Source organism: Dipodomys merriami, unplaced genomic scaffold, assembly GCF_024711535.1.
Source record: "Dipodomys merriami isolate MVZ:Mamm:240054 unplaced genomic scaffold, mDipMer1.0.p SCAF_22, whole genome shotgun sequence".
In the NCBI taxonomy this organism is placed as follows: Eukaryota; Metazoa; Chordata; class Mammalia; order Rodentia; family Heteromyidae; genus Dipodomys; species Dipodomys merriami.
In genome coordinates, this window is record NW_027203604.1 from 5,915,704 (window position 1) to 5,936,134 (window position 20,431).

Sequence of the window (20,431 nt, forward strand, 5' to 3'; positions counted from 1 at the left end):
TGCTGAAATATTTCCTGTAGCTATTTCTCAAGGAAAGTAGCTAAAAACTAAGGATTAATAAAGAAAGAAAAAAGGAAACCCCTCTTTTTCTTCTAAATCTTAATTCTAAGTAGTCACTATTAAATTCTCATTTGTGCCTAAGAAGGAGGAACCAAAAGTACCATTTCCTCACTCAAAAAAGTACATGACGTTAGTCCTTATGTGCTTGAATATCAATCTGATTGTTATATTTGATCTCAATTAGGATGAGAATAATTCATATCCAGCAAGTCTTATGATCTTCAACTCTTTTTCTATTCTGTTTCTGCCTCCATTACATATGATCCTGAATTTTACCACTAGATCACTTCCCAGACTAAGGAAATTTGTACCTATTCCTCTAAATCCTTTCTGATTTTAAATTATAACTATATAACCATTTAAAATAATAAGATTTGTATGTAATGTGATCTCTTATATATCACATCCAACTAACTTCTGAATTCTCTTTCTTTTAGATAATGTGTCTGCTTTCTGACAGTCCAAAATTTATTTTTCTAAAACTTTAATCTGTACACCCATTTTTCTTTATAGAGCATCATCTTTGGAATGCTACTATACAAAGTATCTCCTCCTTATATCTCCTTTCTTCTCTCTCTCCTTCCTACTTATATTGTCCTTCAAAATCAAATAATAATGTTTGAGACTTTCATTCTTGTTTAATTCAACTGTACTATTTGCATTCATTATTTTTTTATACCCAGGTTGCTCCATTTGGGGGGTCTTATTATTTTTTCCATTTTCTTTTTTCTTTTTGGTGATTAAAATACTCATTACCTTATGTAATGAGTACATATCTTGTTGAACTTGTTACCACCTCCCTCCTTTATCTCCCTCTTTCCCTTCCCCCCATGGATCTTATTATTTCTAACCCCATTCCTTTTTTTTCTTCAGTTCCTGAGATATGCCCTTTTCAATCACCTCTTGCCTTGACTATTAAAAAGAATAACTTCAAAATACTTCTTTGGAAAATTTTCATTGTTAAGTCTTTATTCAATTTTATTCTATCATGAAGAGAAAGTTGAAGACAGAAATGGCAAATGAAAGTTCATTACTATAGCCCATTAAATGGCCTGTCCTATTCTGGAGTTAGAAACAATACAGGAAATATTCATCCTTATTTTGATCACTGCCATCATTCAATAATCCATCTCTATACTAGCTAAGGAAGCAAATTATCAAAGGTGAGGCTGTGCCCTTAGTAGATAGTTTGAATCTTGCATTCCCAATCCACATCTAGTGTGACCCTTTCAGAGCCTGGTGTGTCTCATAAACCCTCTTCTGTGTAAGAGATAAGAACAAGACATAACAGCCAATCACAATACCCAGAAGAGTTATGAATCTTCTCTGAACACAAGCCAGACACGATGCTGTTTCCTGTCTGTTGCTCCAATTATTACCAGGAGAGAATGTAATTTTTTAAAAAGAATAAATAAAGAAAGCCAATTCAAATTGTTCTCTGGGGAATATTTATTCCTGTAGTCACATGGCAGTCAGATCAGAAAACAAGTTCCTGTTACCAGCCATTTCTGGACCATATTACATGACATTTTTTTCTGTTACTAAAATTAGAAAAGACGGATGTATCATTTTTCTAGTTTAATTTTCTTAGGATATGACTGGTATTGTTAAATCAGACCATTTAACAGAGATGTTTGTATGGTATTTGTGACTGAGTTATGACTAGATAACAATAGGCTTGATAATTTTTTAAAGATTTTTAATTAAGTTTCATTGCTTCATCTGCATGTGTCTGAAAAACTGAACTCCATTACGATGTTTCCTAATTCTGCAAAACTTGGATCATATTTAAAGGTTTTATGACTCTGTTAAAAGCAAGTTGCATTTTCGTGTGTGTATATATAAGCATCGTCTAATGCAATTGTTGGAAAATGCACATATCCTCGAATGCTAAGTATATTTAGCAAACCATCTGAAGGCCCATGAAGCAGTTCTGAAATAGAAATGCTTGTTTCAGCAGTAAAGAACATCCCTGACTTGAAATTCAAGTAGACCCAACAATGTCCTTCTTGATTATCATGAAGCAGTTCAAGAAGAAATCTTCTGTACCCAATGAATAGTGTCTTTTTTAGCTTGGACTCTGAACAAAGTTAATTATGTAATAAATTCTTCATTTCCTCTTTGACATGCCTTTCAGTTTACACACAGGTCATTGATAATGACTGAATTAAAAGTATCATTAGTATTACTGTAATGATTAAAATACTTCTGTACAAATATGCAAATAATGATTTGAGATGGGAAGGATCATAAAATACTGCAGATTCACATTATCTTGATAACTCTTTGCCAGATACACCCATTTATAAGACACTTGCATTGATTATAAGTTTGTAACTATGGATAGTTTTACCACTTAACGAAGTAGTTTACTCCATTACCTAAGGAGTCATTGTTAACACTTTTCTATCCATTATATTATCTTGAATAAAAAAGCACATTTTGATCTGTCATTCTGCTAGCTTGACTATGTTTTGTATTCTAGTAAGTTGTACTCCTTTAAATGATAGTTAGTGACAAAAGTAATGACTTAGGCCTTGCAAGGGCCCTGTATTGCCTTCTGAACCATAAGAAAATTTCAATGTTTGATAAATTTTGACCTTCAAATTTCCCTGGGTTGTGGATTTCCTTTTCTTTCTTTCCTTCCTTCCTTCCTTCCTTCCTTCTTTCTTTCTTTCTTTCTTTCTTTCTTTCTTTCTTTCTTTCTTTCTTTCTTTCTTTCTTTCTTCCTACCTTCCTTCCTTCCTTCCTTCCTTTCTTCCTTTCTTCCTTCCTTCCTTTCTTTCTTTTGTTCTTTCTTTCTTTCTTTTCTTTCTTTCTTCCTTTCTTCCTTTCTTCCTTTCTTCCTTTCTTTCACTTTTATTCTATGTCTTAGGTGAGCTAAGAAAAGGTAAAATTCCAAGTTGAGATGATAACAAATTTTAGGAATCCACTGGTGTAGCTGTCAGAATACTTGCATTCAAGGTTTGTAGCCACATGAAGTAGAAAGTCTTTCCAAGAAACCCTTTGCTTATAAAGTACTGTGAACTAGATAAAGTAAGCTTTTGAAATAACATTGCTCTAAGCTTAAGAACATAGAGGTAGAATTATTATTATTATTATTATTATTATTATTATTATTATTATTAATGTAGGCTCAATATGTATATACAATTGTCCAAAATGAATTTAACCTCCCTTTGTCTACCCTTCACTTTAAATCATTAAAGGCCATTAAAAATTCATAGACATTCATTGACTGTATACTTGTTCCATATGGAAGACACTCAGTTATTATTTCCAGAACTACCCAAGACTTTTTGGTGTGTGTGCAGGTCTTGGGGCTAGAACTCAGAGCCTGAACACTGTCTCTGAACTTTCTTGCTCAATGCTAGCTCTCTACTACTTAAGGCATGGCTCCGTGGCTCCATGGCTTTTTCAGTGATGTTTCTTTCCCAGACGGCTTCAAATTGTAATCCTCACATCAGCCTCCTGGGTAGCTAAGATTGCAGATGTGAGCCACAGGTGCCCTGAAAATTTTTGTATGTAGAAAACAACTGAAAAATAAAATGTTGATCTGGATCTTTGGAAATGCTTGATAGGATGGGGGAGAAGAGTTTTCTATATTCAGTGGGAAAAAAAGAAGTGTGGAACAGGAAGTCAGAGAAGTTACACTTTAGGCAAAATCACATGATCAATTGGTAATAGTCTAGCGTGAGTGGACACTATGAAGATGATAATTTCCATTTCCATTCTGCGATGCTTACATAGAAAGACCATGGGGGAGGGGAGTAATTAAAATAGTGACAGTCATTTTTCTAGCATTCTCCAGCTCCAAACTTGCTTTAAACTCTTCAGTCTCTACTTTTTGCATCAATTCTACATAGAAGTTATCACCAGGTACAAATCACTGCACTCCTGAGTATTTTGAGATATTACTTCTGACCCAACGAGACAGTGCTGGTTTTCCCCCTTCTGGGCTCTTAGCTGGCCCCTTGATGCAACAGGGATGCCTGCTCTCTTAATCCCTGACACTTCTGGCCTGAATCACCCTTAACTCATCCTTTAGAAGTGAGTGAAGATGTTAGCTACTCAATGACATTACTTTTTTGGATATTTCCATTTTTTTTTGTTTCTACTAAACCACTTCAGGATGTCTTATGCTTCTCTTTTCTAAATCATTCATGTCCTCTCTCCTTACCTGTAATGGAACCTACTGCTTTCTGCAGTTGCTCCTTTTCTTGGTTCTGCTACCACTACACTGTAAATCAAAGGCATTCTTATTTCTTGCTCTATCCCCATTGTGCATAGTAGGGGGCTTGGCCTAGAGACATATAAAATCATTGAATCTATAAAGGTGTAATAATAATATTAAGTCAAACTCAATTTCTTGTAGTCGTTCATTCCATAATTCAATATTGCCTTCATCTTATCTGGAAAAACCTGCAATAAATTTATAGTCATAATTATCACCTCTAATTTAAATTTAGCCATTCTGAAAGTCTTTAAATTCAGATATTTACATCAAACATTCACTCATGTTTCTCTAGAAAGATGACTTTTCTCTAGAAGAGGAATGGTTTTGTATATCTACTACGTAGTTTTTTATGTGAATACTCCAGCACATAATTGCCACATAAAACTAGTAATTTACTAAATGGTACCCTTAAATACAGAGGAGTAGATTTCCTTATACTGGTTTCTCTAATGAAGTCATTGACAAAAAAAATGGGCAATAGAAATATGGATGATAGGATTTGTTTTAATGTAGCATGTCTGATAAATTAAGATTAAGAAGAAAAAGGATTAACCAGTCATTTGAAATCATTTGAGTCATTTACTCTTTATGTGTGTATCCGTGCTATTTAAATGTGGGTTTTCTTTTTCTTTGAAAACTGAACTGGATTATCTTATAATGTCATATATTTCACGTGGGTGAAATAGGCATTATGGGTTTAGTGGCTTTATTTTTGCTATTAGTGGTTTTATGTTTGTTATCAGGAACTCACTACTTTGCAATTTGTCTCAAACAATCAGTTTTTTTTTTTCAGAAAAAGGAAACAATGTCTGAGGAAAAACACTATGGTATTGAAACAATCAACACAGTAGCATAGGCCAAGTACCTGTGAAGACATAAGGTCATTGTGTCACAGGCAGCAATACTATGATGAGGAAAACATCTGTCTTTTCAGTGGCTGGTAATAAAATGCCTCCCTGGATTAGCCCAGTTTATATAATTGGGTCATGCTCTGTAGGTTTATAATGAGGAGTATTATATTTTCCCAAACTGAAAATGTATTTAATCCTTTATTGGAAAAAAGTGATTTATGATTGCCTTACTTATCAAGAGGTGTTTGAAGAAATCATTTCTGCCACTTCATTTGAATATGGTGTATTATCCTGTTATGCAGACTTTTTGTACAGTTCAATGTAATTTGCAGATATTTTATGTCATTAAAGGGATAACATACCACTTAACAGAAGAATTTTCATGTTAAATGGCTGAATGTCTTTTATGAAATACCATTGTATTTTCATTAAGTACATTAGTAGTTTTCTTGTGGCATGTTATGTAAAAATCAAATTATGTCTATCGTTACACACCTCTAGCATATAATCATGTCACTATTTTGTAGGTGATGAATTAATATAGTATATAATCCTAAAATTGTAGCACTAACACTAGACACACACAAACACACATACACAGATATACTGATTCTTTATTCATCCATGTAAACTTGTGTTTACCAGTATTCAAGGCCTTAAAATATATTTTAATATGGTGTCATTTCCTAATGTTTGTCAGTTATGTGTCTTTGCTTGTGAGCGCTATTTTTTAAATCTTGGTTGTCATGGTTACTCTTGTTACCATTGGCCAACTAACATTTAGCCTTTCTTTTTCCTTTTTTGCTGCATTAAAATGGAGCAGTAAACCTGACAGGTGAGGAATAGAGGGAAAAATCCCTTCAATTCTCAGTAAGAAAAACACTAAGATACTGGTAGCCTTTGGAGTTATTGAAAAGGTGAGGGTGGGGCCATGTATGAAAAATGTTACCTGCCACATAGAAGATGGACAAAGCCTTCTTGTAGGCATTAAGTTTGATACTAAGAAGATTCTGAAAAACAACTATACTATATAAGAAAAGAATTTAATAAAAACCAAATTTGAAGGTGACCAAAACTAGCTTCTGAGTTTTGTTAGTGGTCAAAGTTAAATGAGTATCTATGTGTTAATGTGTCTGCATAGAAGAAATGTAAGGTGTCGTATAAGCCTTTTTGGTTTTTTGTTTTGTTTTGTTTGTTTTTTTTAAACCATTAGTCACTTTGGAATACTGATCACAGATCACCTCTTGAGACACTAATGTTAGCATTTCGTTTTCTACAAATACCGATGAGCTTTGTGAAACTCTTACTTAATTCAAAATGATTCTCCATTATCTTCCATCCCTGTGTGGTTATTGGATAATTAGTTCATGTTATTTTCTGTCTTTTGAGCTTGGTGAGTGGTACCTGACAAACAATAATGGTATACATGTCCCCTGGAAAGTTAACAGAAATACAACTTCTTGAGTCACACTAGAGTCCAAACAGAAATTCTAGACACTGAACTAGCAGCTTTTTCACAAGCCCTGCCAGATGATTCTCATGCAGGTCTAGGTCTGAGGGGACCTGAACTGTTTTTTTTTTCTATAATTACTTTCTATAGTTTGACAGCCACACATTGAGTACTAGAAACCCATTACACATGTGAGGTTCCTTTCTTTTGTACACACTGGTAATTGCCATTAACCCTGCAGAAAATAACATACAAAGTAGTCTTCTTCCTCTCTGGCCAAATTTTAAAATGTTGAACCCATTAATGTACTCAGAGATCTAACTTCCTTTGTAACACTGTCCACTATTTTTTTTTTTTTGTGGTCCTGATGCTTAACCTCCAGGTCTGGGTCTTGTCCTAGGCCTCTTTGTGCTCAAGACTAGGGCTCTACCACTTGAGCTACAGTGCCACTTCCAACTTTTTCTGAGTAGTTTCTTGGAGAAAAGAGTCTCACTAACTTCCCTGCCTGAGCTGACTTTGAACCATAATCCTCAGATCTCAGCCTCCTGAGTAGCTAGGATTACAGACCTAAACCAATGGTGTCTGGCTACTGTCCATGTTTTGTTTTGTTTTGTTTTTTTACAGTTAATCACCTCTTGTACTGCTATTAAGATGAGAAAATTGAACCAAGAGTGCTTATTCCTCTAATATGTAAATTAAGAAGTTATCAAGAATGTTTGTAATTGACAGATACCCAATACTGGTGTTACCAGGCTTAAGAGTAGTACATTCTTAGTAGTGTCACAGTGATTCAAAATTTCAAACTATTTCTTCAAATAATCATACTAGAGATTTCTTTCAAAATACTGATTGCAAATGTCCACATGCCCTTGTTGTAAAACCATGAATGTAATCTTTACACCTAAAGTCTTTTTTCCCTGGTGTCCCTCCTGAGAGCCAGATGAAATAAAAATAAAGCACCGCTTTGACAGGAAGTACCATTTTTCTTGAACACTTCCTACATTGCCAACAACAAAGTTTATATTATATGCAGTTTCTCATAAATCTGACATGTCATATGATTTTCCATTTCCTCCATATCACATTGATTCTTGTACATGATTGAGTTCTAAGAAGTAAAATTTCACTAGGGTTTTATAGTTCTAACTTAAATAATAAGACAAATTTAATGTCAGGTCACTATTCTTTCATTTTTTAAATTGAAAATGAATATGATGAGTCTTTTGAATACTCACTAAGAAAATGTGACTACCTACATTCATGTTGGACCTGATTAGATTAGTGCATGCCTTTTGATATTTTATGAGCAAAAATGCAATTTCTGAAAACTTTTTACTTTTATTACCAACGATGACCAATACATCATCTTCTCTTAGAAATCCTTCCTATGTTAGACAAAAAAATATGATACATGAGTTTCTCAAAATAATGTAGTACTAATATGATTAGCCAGAACTATCTATGTTTTCATCATCAAAACAAACTAATAAATATATAAAGCTTGTTTTCCTGGCTAGATAAGGATTTGTGGAATCCAAGGTTTTGCCTATCATTTAATTACATCAGAGAGAAAATAGTTATCAGATGTCCAGAGCCTTCCTTCTTCCAGTTTATTATAAATATGAATTGTAAATACCTTTAATCCCATACCCTGTGTTTTCTGACACTCACATCTTGACAACAAAACATGATTTCCAACTTCTCTGGTACAGAAGTTGGCTAAATTTTTAAATGTGTTCTTTTCTGTGCCTCCAGCTCAGTGTCACTCAAACTTGGCCTCTGGGAAAACGAAGATAAGGGGGTTGTTTTTTTAATAGTACCCCTAAGAGTGAAGCAATTTCCTTGCCCAGATATGTGTGATTCTTGTTTCCATAATCTTGTGAGTATGACAGGAGAGCCATTGAGGAGAGAGAATTCAGGTTGTATTCACTGGGTCTGGTGCATCAGTAGTGTGTGCCTGTGCCATATTACATAAAAAGGCCAGGCCTAATGGTACTAGTATATATTCAGAGAATGAAGACCAACCCTAGGTTTCATATGAGATTGATTGGCTAACTGCATTCAGTGACATTTCATTATCGAGTTCATTTTTGCATTTTCAGTGGTAAAGTGAATCTCTCATTGTGGTGAGGCAAATTCTGTAGTATGATTGCAGTAACGTTTACTGCTTTGAAAATAATCATCATGTTCTTCTGTCTGATCTTCTGAGGGCCCCCCCCCAGCTTCCTTCTCATCTCTTTCTCATATATCCTCCACCTCTTCTTTCTTTGTCATTTTCCAATCCATATAAATGAAGTTGCTGGTAACTTTAGGATATTTCAAAAACAAAGATTGACTTGGATTTTGGCCATAGAGATGATGAATACATTCTATCCTAAGTCTGTACCTGACATCTTCAGGAAAAAAGGAAATCCTAAGCAGCCAAGTTAATCCAAGATACTCAGAAAGCACAGTGTCTAATAGGATTCACTCAAGAAAATTCACTTCTTTGAGATGTTTTTTTCGAAGATACTGAGCTAGAAAAAATCAAGTGCATATCCCCTTTGCATCAACCTTCCCTTCTTCCCTTGGTTAGTTTGATTCCATACAGATGATCAGAGATGGAATGAAAGGCTATGGAACAGGAATGATATGGCTAAACACAAAATGACCTGCTTGGCATTGCCTGGGTGTCCATTGCCACAGCAGCACTAATGAGCTGTACCACCATCAGATGGAAAAGAGAAAGTGAGAAGCTGGGCAGCACTTCCTCCTGTAATAAAAATGTTTTTGTTTTGAGCAGGGATAAGGTGCAAGGATTGTAAGTCCAGCATAGAGATAACTGGGATCAGTATATGGGAGGGGAAAAAAACTATCAGAAAAAGAATTTCATTTGTTAAGTGCACATTTTAATCTAAATCTTCATTTGAGAAGATAGTTATTTGGGTTTGAAAGGAAATGCACAAAGAAATCTCTTGAATATATCTAACAGATCTTGACCTAGAAATCGGTTAAAGTTACATTGTAAAGCTTAAGTAAGTATATATGATAAAATCAGCTTTTAAAACAAAGATAAGATAAATTAGGTGAAGTCTCATATTTCTCACAAAACCTTTTAGTTGTATCTTGAGTAATCATGAGAAGAGTTGGGCTGCCCATGGGATGAAACTTCTTTTTTTTCTGATCTTTCTGTGGTTCAGTTTCATCCATCATAGTTAGCTCAGCATAACTGTAAACAGTCAACACTATTATTTTTCCTTCTTGAAAAAGAGCAACAACATTGGTCTTACATGGTCCCAGTTCTCCTTCTGGGTATTAAGATTAGAAATGCATTTGTTGTGCTTCCCTGCCTCATGAGCATATTGAGTATATCTCCATTTTGTAACTACCAGTTGTTTGTAGTTAAAGGGAGAAAAATGAAACAAACTAAGTTTGTAAGATTGAGGCCAGTAGTTTCTCAGCGATAAAAACAATATTAGCACTGATTACTAGAGGCCCGCTCTCTTATTTCTCATAAATAGAAGTAGTACAAAATAGAGACCTGCCCAACAAAGATATGAATATATATTAACAACACCTCCTAAGATTGTGAAGCCTTGAGACAGTGAATAGTTTAATCTGGGAGCTAAAGGAAGACTTTTAGATCATCCACTGAAACTGTGGGGCAGCAAAGGCATAGCAACCTTGAACACGATCACAAATTAGCCAGTTAAAGTTTTAAAACAGAATTTGAGGTGGTGTAACTCTCTCCATTTTCCAAGAGATATATTTCAGTTCTTCAATTTTAATTTTCTCCCTATAGGAAAAGGGCAGAATCCGAGTCTAGAAAAAGCAGCATACCGAACAGTAAGGAGGTCCCTTCACACCATCCAACAGACCCAGTAGAACTGAGGCGCCTTAACTTTCAAACACCAGGTAAGAGGCATAGTCTGCCAAAGCCTTAATAAACTCTTCATGGAAAGTCTAACAGCCCAATTGATATTGACCTTATAGATGACTATATCATTTTGTTTTCAACCATTTTCTTCATCTTGCTCTTTTATTTTAATATTGTGGAGGATCACTTAGCACAAAGCAGAAAAGAAATTGCATACTTTGAGAAACTCTGAAGTGGTATAGGAAAATAAATGTAATTTTTTAATTGTGAAAGAGCTCTAGGTGTTATAAGAATATCTACTATTTTATATACTTAATATATACCAGTTATTATTTTTAGTGACACCAACCTGGGAAGATTTCCGCTTCTCATCTTATAAAATGAATGCATGATTAAAATGGTAAATGTATACATCATCTATGTCATTGAAGAAGCATAGGTTTGTTCTACATTTTCTATTTGTTTATGTTTGTGATGCTCAGAAAGAAAGAGTAATAAGGAAGGGAGAGAGGGAAGCAAGAAAAGGGGGAGAGTGGAGGAAAGGACAGAAGGAACAAGGGACGAGAGAAATAGAAAGGAGGAAGAGAAAGAATGAGGGAGAAAGTAGTAGAAGGAAAAATGGAAGGGTGGAAAGGAAGCAAAGAGGTAAGGTATTAGGTAATGAAAATATTACCTATACTCACTCTCACTGACCAATTTAGATTTCTTATTGGATAGACATATGAAGAAACTGAGATGTGGAAACCATGTACTTGTTTAATAACATTAAGTGCTTCAACAGAAGACAACACGTTCTGATGAGGAACATTTTATAATCTATTTCACTCAAGTGTAGATGTACTGAACATTCTTTCAACAAAATTTTGTTAATGTCCAGTAAAATGCAAAGGATAATCATGGAGTTGAAAATGTAAACCTAAGAGGCACTGTCTTAGTATCTGTTGGTCATAAGCAAGGTAAAGATCAGCCTGAGGAAGTCTTTCGGAATCCAGTTTGGTTGTAGAATTGTTGAAAAATTTATGCCCAATACATGTCCTAACACCCAGGATAATACACTATAAATTTATTGAACTTTATATTTTAGTGTATTTTTAAACTGAAAAAAATTACAGTGAATTCCCATCTACAGCATATTTTCTTTTTTTCATTAGAGATGTGTCATAATAACTCTTAATGTTTAATATTTTCAAAGTGGCTATAAAATAATCCTAAATATATATCTTTTAAATTTTTTATTTCATTTTGTATGAAGTTAGACTATAAACTTTTGCCTGATGAACATAAAAGGAGGAAGAACACGGTTTCTGTAACCAAAAGCTTCCAGTTGCATTTTAAAAGGCTGACAATTTATAATATACATGTGTATGTTGGTGGAACATCGAGTCATCCTTCCAGTGTACTCATAGTCCCCGATGCCTCATGTTGAGACATCCTCTGAGTGCACCTTTTAGGCATCTTGCTCTGAAATAAGTAATGAGAGGAGATCTTATAGAGATTTAGATGGAATTGGGCAACCAAGTTGTATTTGAGAATAAACAAAGCTACCTAATCTTTTCAATGAGTAATGGTTTACACCAAAAGGTCAATCAACATATTTTTTTTTGCTATAGAGGGCCAGTCAGAACTAAGGTAGAACAGTCAACTGATGAAGTATTTCTGGTATCACCAATAACTTTACAAAACTAAAAAGGAAACTTTAATACATAGGAAGGTACCGTATACTCATGATTTGGCTTCTAATCTCGAATAATGGAATAAATTAGGCAAAGTAAATAGCGGAGAAGAGAGGTAGTAGAGAAGTTTATTAGAATTACAAATTTTACAAATCTTTCTAACCTGTGCAAGAAGGAAAGATATATTTACTTAAGTGACTAATGTTTTTGTGCCCAGCAGAAACAGGGTAGATATTAGAGAGGGTTAGCAGATAGATATTATATTAGTTAAAAATGAAATATGTCCATTATTCTGGATTAGAAAAGGTATTGTTCTCTCTTTCTAAATTCCAACTTATTTGAACACCCTTCCTCATATGCCTTGTCTTTTAAAAAAAACCCTCATGTTTTAGAAGATGATGTTGAAATATATAAAACAAGCTTATTAATCATATATAGAATATGGTTAACAGGTATTTTTAAAATTTGTATTTATTTGAGTGTTTTCATAATGATAATTTGGGAGAAGCAGAAAAAATGTGAAAATAATAATATTTGTTCTATACTTTTTTCTTTTTCTTAACATATGTAAAACTTAAAAAAAAAACCTCTACTTTTGTCCCAATTACATTCTCCAGGATATCCTTCATGTATATTCTTCCAGACTTTCCCATTTGTGTACATGGTTCTTTCACTGATAGAATGTCCAGTAGGTAGGTAAACATAGACGCACACACAAGTTGCTGCTGTAACTTTTAAATATAAAAATCAACTTTTGGACAAGTCAATATATTGTCTTATCTTTCTTTCAACAGATGATACTATACTGTGTAGATTTCTACACATACTGTATCATCCCCTAGTAGTACGGGGTAAAGGTCTTCTCAAGCCTTGCTGATTCAGATTACATCATAATAAGCCATAGCAAACCCATCTTTTCATAACATTGGTCCTATTTCTGCATGTCAGGCATCTAGAAATGGGGTAGCAGGTTTTTGGGTAAGGACATTTAGGTAGATACTATTTAGATAGGCAGTACTAATTACAGGTTATTTTTTTAATGCTGTCACAATTCTTTACTAATAAGATCAAGAATGACTCAAATAAATGTGATATTGTCAAAGGATGATAGCTTGGCATTAGTAGTTTATGCCTTAATCCTAATTACTCAGGAGGCTGCGATCTGAAAATCTTGGTTTGAAGCCAGCTTAGATGGACAAATTTTACAGACTTTTAATCTCCAATTAACCAGCAAAAAGCTGCAAGTGGAGGTGTGAGTCAGTGGCAACCTTGAACAAAGAACCCAAGAGAGCATGAGGACCTAAGTTAAAGCCCTAGCACAAAAACAAAACACATCATGATACAACAAAGACAACAAATTACAGATCATTGTTCATTTTCGCCTTTCTCTCAAAAAGCCAAATTTAGAAATTCAGTGTTTAAGAGAGACATGCTTTCTTTCCAGTAAAAAGAAAGGTATAAAAGAAGGTAAAACAAGCAACATCCAGTGGTCCATTCACCTCATCTCTCCCTGTTGCCGGCATGTAAAACCTGACACCATCTCTTGCCTCTACTCCCCCTTCCCCCCCAAAATTACCCCCAATCAAAACATAATGAACTCTTCTTCTTGCACATTTTACAAAAAGAGATTAAAAATTGATGATCAGATGTCTCCACATAAAGGCCTCATTTTCAATTCTCTAGATGACCTTAATGTGTTTTGCCCCAAAGCATCCATGGATGGTAGATGATTGATGGGCTGTGAAAAGCAAAACCAAACTCATAAAAAGTTAACGTATCAGAAATTGTGGTATCAGCAGCAGAAGTGTCTGCACAGCAGTCACACGGGCTTTGAAAACTCTGGAGGCATTTCTTCTGATCCACTGGTGCTGTTAATTGGGTCCATGCTAACAAGATCTATTTTCTCTATACTTCTTCATATTTCATTTATTCCATAGAAAATGCAGGCACACAATGTAGGTGAAGAGTACCTGACCTGTTCTTTGACATTTTGTACTGTGAAAACCTTGCCTCATTGAGTCGAAATGGTAAATTTGGGAACTAACAGGCATGATTTTCTTAAATTCTACATATTGAGAAATCCTATATAACAACTTTAATTCTGCAATTTGGTTCTTAACTTAGAAAGCCACTCTTAGAGAATATGTCACTTAGTGATGATGTCACCCCCCAGATTAAGTCAAATTGTCCTTATTGTTTTACCAAGAGGCAATCATATCTCTAAGTCAATGTTTTCTTTATGTCTAACTTATCATTAGTTTTTGAAACCAATTATAAACAGAGGAGAGTATCTGCACTTTGTGCAGGCTATTGTAAATTGTGTAAATTGAGTTAATTATCTCAATATTCTCCATGATTATTAAGTAAAGTCCATCTTTAAAGGCTGTGATCATTGATTTAATAAACAAATTAGTTTCTATTTGGCCTGTGACCACATACTTTTCCCATCATTTATCACAATTACTAGAAAACAATACCATAAAGAGAATCTTATGGAAACATTATAAACGTACATGTATTATGAAGGAAAAATTCATCTATGGTATGTCCCCTCATTCTTCGTGACCTCAAAAGGAGTATTTATTTAACTACCAAACTAAACCAAGTGCCTATTGGTATTAAATACAAAGTTTAAGATGTGTGAAATAATCACGTATTAGTAGAGTATATTTTACCTAAATTTCTTAGAAACAAATGTGCCTTGGATTTGAGAATTCAGGAGATGGGGAATATTTCAACTTGGGTTTATGATATTTGTAGATTGGCCCTGGGTCTAAATAGAAGATTTGTTTAAGTATCATGTATACCTAAAGCATATATCCTGAAAGTACTTTTATACAATAATTTAGTGTGCCCACATTTTAACTGCCACCTGTCAGATGAGGTCAGGTATGGAATTTTCTACTAGTAACACCTTGTCAGAACTCAAAATATTTCAGATATTGGACAAGTTAAAATTTTCAGTGTTTGGAATGGGAATGCTCAACTTAGACCTGATAAACATTTTTCTGTGGATCATTTGAAAAAGCACTCAATGATTTGGTAAAAATACAGCAGAACACTTTAAAGCTAAAAATAGTGTGGGAGTTTTTTTTTAATCTTCCAAATTTTACTACAATTTCTAACTGTTTGACTTTATACCTTTAGTTTTCACGGATACTTGATGTTTGGACAAAAATGAACTGGAAGCACAGATGAGGGCATGAGGGCCTCTGTTTGCCACCCTGGAAACACATGTGCACGCTAAGTGAAGTTGTTGCATTCACACATTTCTAAAGCTGAGGATGGTTTATGATCTCTGTGTTGCTGCAGAGCAAATCCAGTCTTATAAGCTCAGCTTTAAATACCTGTCACAACTGTTTCCAGAAATGTTCAATAATTTGAGAGATGGCATGGTACAGTAAGAAGTGCCCTTAGTGAGAATTGACAAAATCTAGGACCATATCCCCCATGTAGCCATACTTTACTGATGATGACCTGGATCAAGCCTTTTAAATCTTCTGATTTTATTTTCCTAATTGGTAGAATTAATGGGGGATGAAGCTAGAGGGAGGTGAAAATCCATGAACCCTTAGAGGATGAGGCATACAAGAAGTACCAAACAAAAAGTTCAACACCTCTCCTGTTATGCATTCAACCATATACTCTGTCCCCTCTTTGTCATAATTCCTCAATTTTTAACTCACCGACATCAAAAGGGAAAATTTAGTTCTTTTAAACAGAGGTCACAGCCCACTTGGCCATATGGAGATTGAAAAGGTCTTATCTTTGCTGTCCACATGGTTTCAAGAAAATATTGAATCAGTATTGGAAACTGAGAGATGATTACAGAATAATCTGGAATTGTAGTTATCAATGAAACCTGAGCCTTCTGACTCAACTGGTCCTGCACATCCCCATGGTAAAGCAAATGCTGGAACTGAGTGGCTTTATTTATCAGAAGTCTCCCACACTTCCACCAAACACAAAGGTAGTGATGTTTACATTGGAACTGAACACTTGTTACTAACTACCTCTATGCTTATTGGTATTAGTGTTTATTTGTTTTTGAGGATATGCAGGTTTGGACTCAGGGCCCCCTGCTTACTCCACTTGCTTGCTCAGCTGGCATTCTACCACTTGGAGCTGTATCACCAGCCCAGTGTTTTGCTTATTATTTGGGAATCTTGCTTACTGTTTGGGCCAGGCTAGATTCAAACCTCAGGTTTTCACATCTCAGCCTCATGATTAGCTAGAATTTCAAGCAGCTTGTTCCTGTTTTGTTTCTGGTTCTTTTTTCAAGTTTGTTTTTGCATGAACTGGAGAACTTGTTTGGTAGGTGCTCTACCATGTGAGTCATACTTCCATCCCCTTTTATATAATAGAGAAATACTACTTTTTCTTGAATCTCTACAGAGAGTAAGTGAATAAAAGACACCCCTGGAAGTCTGTCTGATGCAAGGAAATAAAGATGAGTCCATTTTCTTGCAGAAATGATTAGGGTACAATATATCTGAAGATAAACCAAAGAAGTCTATCTTTGGTTATAATCCTATCAGCCTTTGCTCCTTTTTGCCACTAGACCCTGCGTTAGACCATCATCACTACTGTTCTAGAAACGATACAATAGGAAGATAGCCAAACACGTTAATATTTTTGTTATTTATTACCAGAACTAAACAAGTCATTTCACTTTTCTGGATTTCACAGTCCTTGTATAAAACATATAAAATGAACTTAAAATCCCATTCAACTTTTATTTTATGTGACATTATCATTACAACTACGTACCCTGTAGCAGTCATGTCTTTTCCTCGCACAGAAGGCAGATTCCCTTGACTCCACCTTCATTTCTCATCACACTACTGTGTATTGTGGATACCCTACCTTCAATAGGCACAGGGCTCCATTTCAATGTGTGCCTTAAAAGTGCCTGTGTATCATACATTGGTAGTATTGAATTGATGAGTTCATCGCACTGGCAGCTGACTATTCAGTTGTTAGCAATGTTTCAAATACTTGGCCACTAATCATAGGGAAAAAGTACTAAGGCTTACTAACTGATAGTCACAGGTAATATAAGGATGGTACCAGGAGGAAGCTCATCTCATTTTCATAAATCCTGACAGTATGCTTTTGAAGTGACAAAAGTATTAACCTGAGTTTCACACCTCCTAAGGCCCCATCAGGAATTCCTATTGGACCAAAGATGATTGATAGGAAATTGTTTTACAAATATCCACATCTGGCTTCAAGATCTAGAGTCTCAGGATTAACTGGTCTGATGTGTAGCCTGCAAAAAGGAATTTTAAAGCATCTCTGATTCCAATGTGAAAATACTGTTCTAATTAAAAGAATAGAGGAAAAATTTGAGCCAGTGAGGAAGTTGCCAGACAAAAGACTGTAAAGATAGTATAGAGGGATTATTTCAGTACTTTTAGTTTACTTTGTGTCTACTGTTTCGTTCAGAATACCATAAATGTGTTTATACTATATAAAATGGTTTCAACATTTGGCAGTGTAGAAGATTCTGGGTTATTTTAAAGTAAATCCTCAGTGATGGTTTTCTGATTTGAAGTAAAATGTTTCTGTTTAGAGTAGTTTTCGCAAAGGTTTATTATTTAGCATATTTTTTTTTCATCATGAGGCTTGAACTCTGGGCCTGGATGCTGTCCCCTAAGCTCTTCAACTCAAAGCTAGCTCTCTGCCACTTGAGCCACAGTGCCATGGGCTTTTTCTTCCCATGAAGAATTGAACCCAGGGCCTTATTCATTGGAGGCAAACACTCTACCACTGAGCCACCTTCCCAGCTCTATTTAGCATAATTTTTATATTGATAGCCAGTGTTTTCCAACTCTGCGGCATTACATCATAATCTATTGTATATAAGTTAAGCTAGCTAGAGAAAATGAAATTAAGGAGATAGTTCAAAAGCATGATAGTTTTCTATTATGCTTTCAAAGAAAAGTTGGGATAACTTTTAGAACCCCTACTATGGGCCATATAACTATGACTCTCCTCTATTCAGAAACGCTATCCATAGCAGACAGAAAGGAAAGCCATGAAGGGCAGCACCCCAAAGCTTACCTAGTCTTCCATTTTTATCTTGTAGACAAAGAAATTGAGGTGTTTGACAGGAAGAGACTTGTTTCTATTAATAGATGGCAGAACCAGAAGTACAGTGCAAGTGTAGTGCTCTGGGCCTGGATTCCTCCTTTGTCCCATTTGATTCCCATGAGTTCACCACTTTTCTCTGAAACATCTGTTATGCCATTTATACTCGTCCCACAAATTTAGCACCATGTTCTGCATATTGACATTTTTTTTTCAGTACTGGTGTTTTTAACTCAGTACTGGAAGTCTTCAATGATGATTTTATAATACTATACCTTTACATGTGATATATCTATTTATATTTGCGTGTAGAAAGTTTCAGCCCAGATTTGCCTGGATTTCTCTTTTATTAGCTTCCAAAATAATACTTCCAAACCATGTGCCAGTGCATGCCCAAAGTAAATACCTTGATCGCATTTCGTTGTTTATTATGGTCTTCTACTGCTGTTATACTAATACTTTTCCCATCTCCAACTGGCTTTACTTTTTGCAGCTTTGAGCAGTAATTCAGTCCCCTACGCCTCCCTGATTGGCTCTGTGTCCTCCCTCTCTAGCCAAACCACCACTCAGTCCATATATGATAATAACTCTCTCCCACGATTCGCTCGAAAAGGTCTAAACATCTTTGTCTCTGTTATTTTTTCTGTTAAAGCACTGTAATGTTGTCCACATCAGTCCATTTCCATTTTCAGATAAGCCTCCAGTCTCTTGTGCCTTAGTATTTCCTTTCTTTTCACTGGGGAGTGCCTCATCTGGAGAAGATCACTTCAATTATCAGATCACTGTCACACCCACCCACTTTCTCCACAGAATGGAAATGAGCTCAATGCTACTATCTATACACAAAAGTTTCAGAAAGGGCTCCAAATTTTTCAGCCCAAATGCATAATTTTATCACCAATAAAGAGTTTCTATTTCTAACCAACTCATTTTTTATTGGATCTCCACTAAGATTTTAGCTGACTGGCAGCAGACTTGCATAGCCATAAATGCTTAGCTTGCCGTAATTCACAGCACTATGCTAAATGGTAGTTTTGAAAAAGTGAAGTGGCTTTTATTTAATTTACCAGAACCATTGGTAATTTGGCACTTGAGGTAAGGGGGCTTACTGGGTGACTTAAAGTAATGGCACCATTTCTAAGATGGTTATAACGTAATCACATGTCATATTGACTTAAACCTTATCATTCCCCAAGCCAAAACCCTCCAAAGGATCACAGTGACAGTAGAATGTCGATGTGGCTTCCAGTTTGAGTTCCTCCCTCAGGAGGCTTCCCTGGGGGCATGCTAGTTCAGGTTTCTCTAGCCAGCTGGAATGTGTGTCTCCAAGATCTAAGTCAGCAGATACTCTTCTTGATACTCGTGCAAAATTAATCAGAATGAAACAAAATGCAAAGCATAAGAACATCAGGAAGATGTAAGATTCGCCAAAATTAACAGCAGAGTATCTTTAACAAAATCCCTGAAGTTGATATGTGTTCAGCTGGCAGACTGAACTAAGATGTGTCAGCCCCTGTCTCTGCTTTCTTTCTTTTTCTATCTTTTCTTTTTCTCTTCTGGTCCTTCTACCATGTGTTCATTTTTCTGAACTCATTTTTCATTAGTGGACAAAGATGTTTACAACTGAAGTAGATTGTAGGCTTTCTGGGGCTTCAATAATGAGACTTGTGACAAAATACCATCAACATGTTAGTGTGGCCATTTACGGATGTCCAGGAGAAGGCTCTAACCCCATCCTCTACAATCTGCTACTAGTGGAAACATTTTTGAGGTTCAGTTTGGTGTCTGGTTTGCAGTCTGTGATTATCATCAGTGTTCTGTGGTGCATGTCATCCTTTGTGTCTATGTTTGCATGTGAATGTCAGTCACTTACAGGTTTGTGAAATATTAAAGCAATCTTAATGTAGTCACAATGTATGGTGAATCCTGCAAAAACTTGAAGCCTTTTTTGTTATTTTTCAAAAGTATACTGGGCTATCCATTTCATTTTTTTAAAGAGACAATTTTGTTTTATTTTATTTTATTTACACCATCATTTCCTTTGCAGGTTCAGATGATTCCGGTTACCCTGGTAACCTTCATTCTTCAAGTTAGTTTTCCTTGATTATGCATAAGTCACTTTATGTTTCCTATCAAGCTGCTCCTCTTCCTCTTCTAGGCTTCTGTCTGTGTCTATTTTCTTAGTTCACTTTTACACCATTTAATTCCACA

The 20,431-nt window shown here is 35.3% G+C and overlaps 1 protein-coding gene across 42 annotated transcripts in view; it reads left to right on the forward strand.

Annotated features, from left to right (window-relative positions):
• The window catches only part of Ptprd (protein tyrosine phosphatase receptor type D), a 2,013,525-nt gene that overhangs the window by 1,876,510 nt on the left and 116,584 nt on the right, over window positions 1-20,431 (forward strand). For 23 of the 42 annotated variants that reach the window (XM_070033182.1, XM_070033181.1, XM_070033187.1 and 20 more), the window contains 3 exons: window positions 5,969-5,983; window positions 10,380-10,492; window positions 20,268-20,309. In XM_070033182.1, coding sequence (XP_069889283.1) covers window positions 5,969-5,983; window positions 10,380-10,492; window positions 20,268-20,309 — 170 coding nt within the window. The remainder of the gene's footprint in view (window positions 1-5,968; window positions 5,984-10,379; window positions 10,493-20,267; window positions 20,310-20,431) is intronic. The other 19 variants (XM_070033199.1, XM_070033200.1, XM_070033204.1 and 16 more) reach the window with 3 other exon arrangements.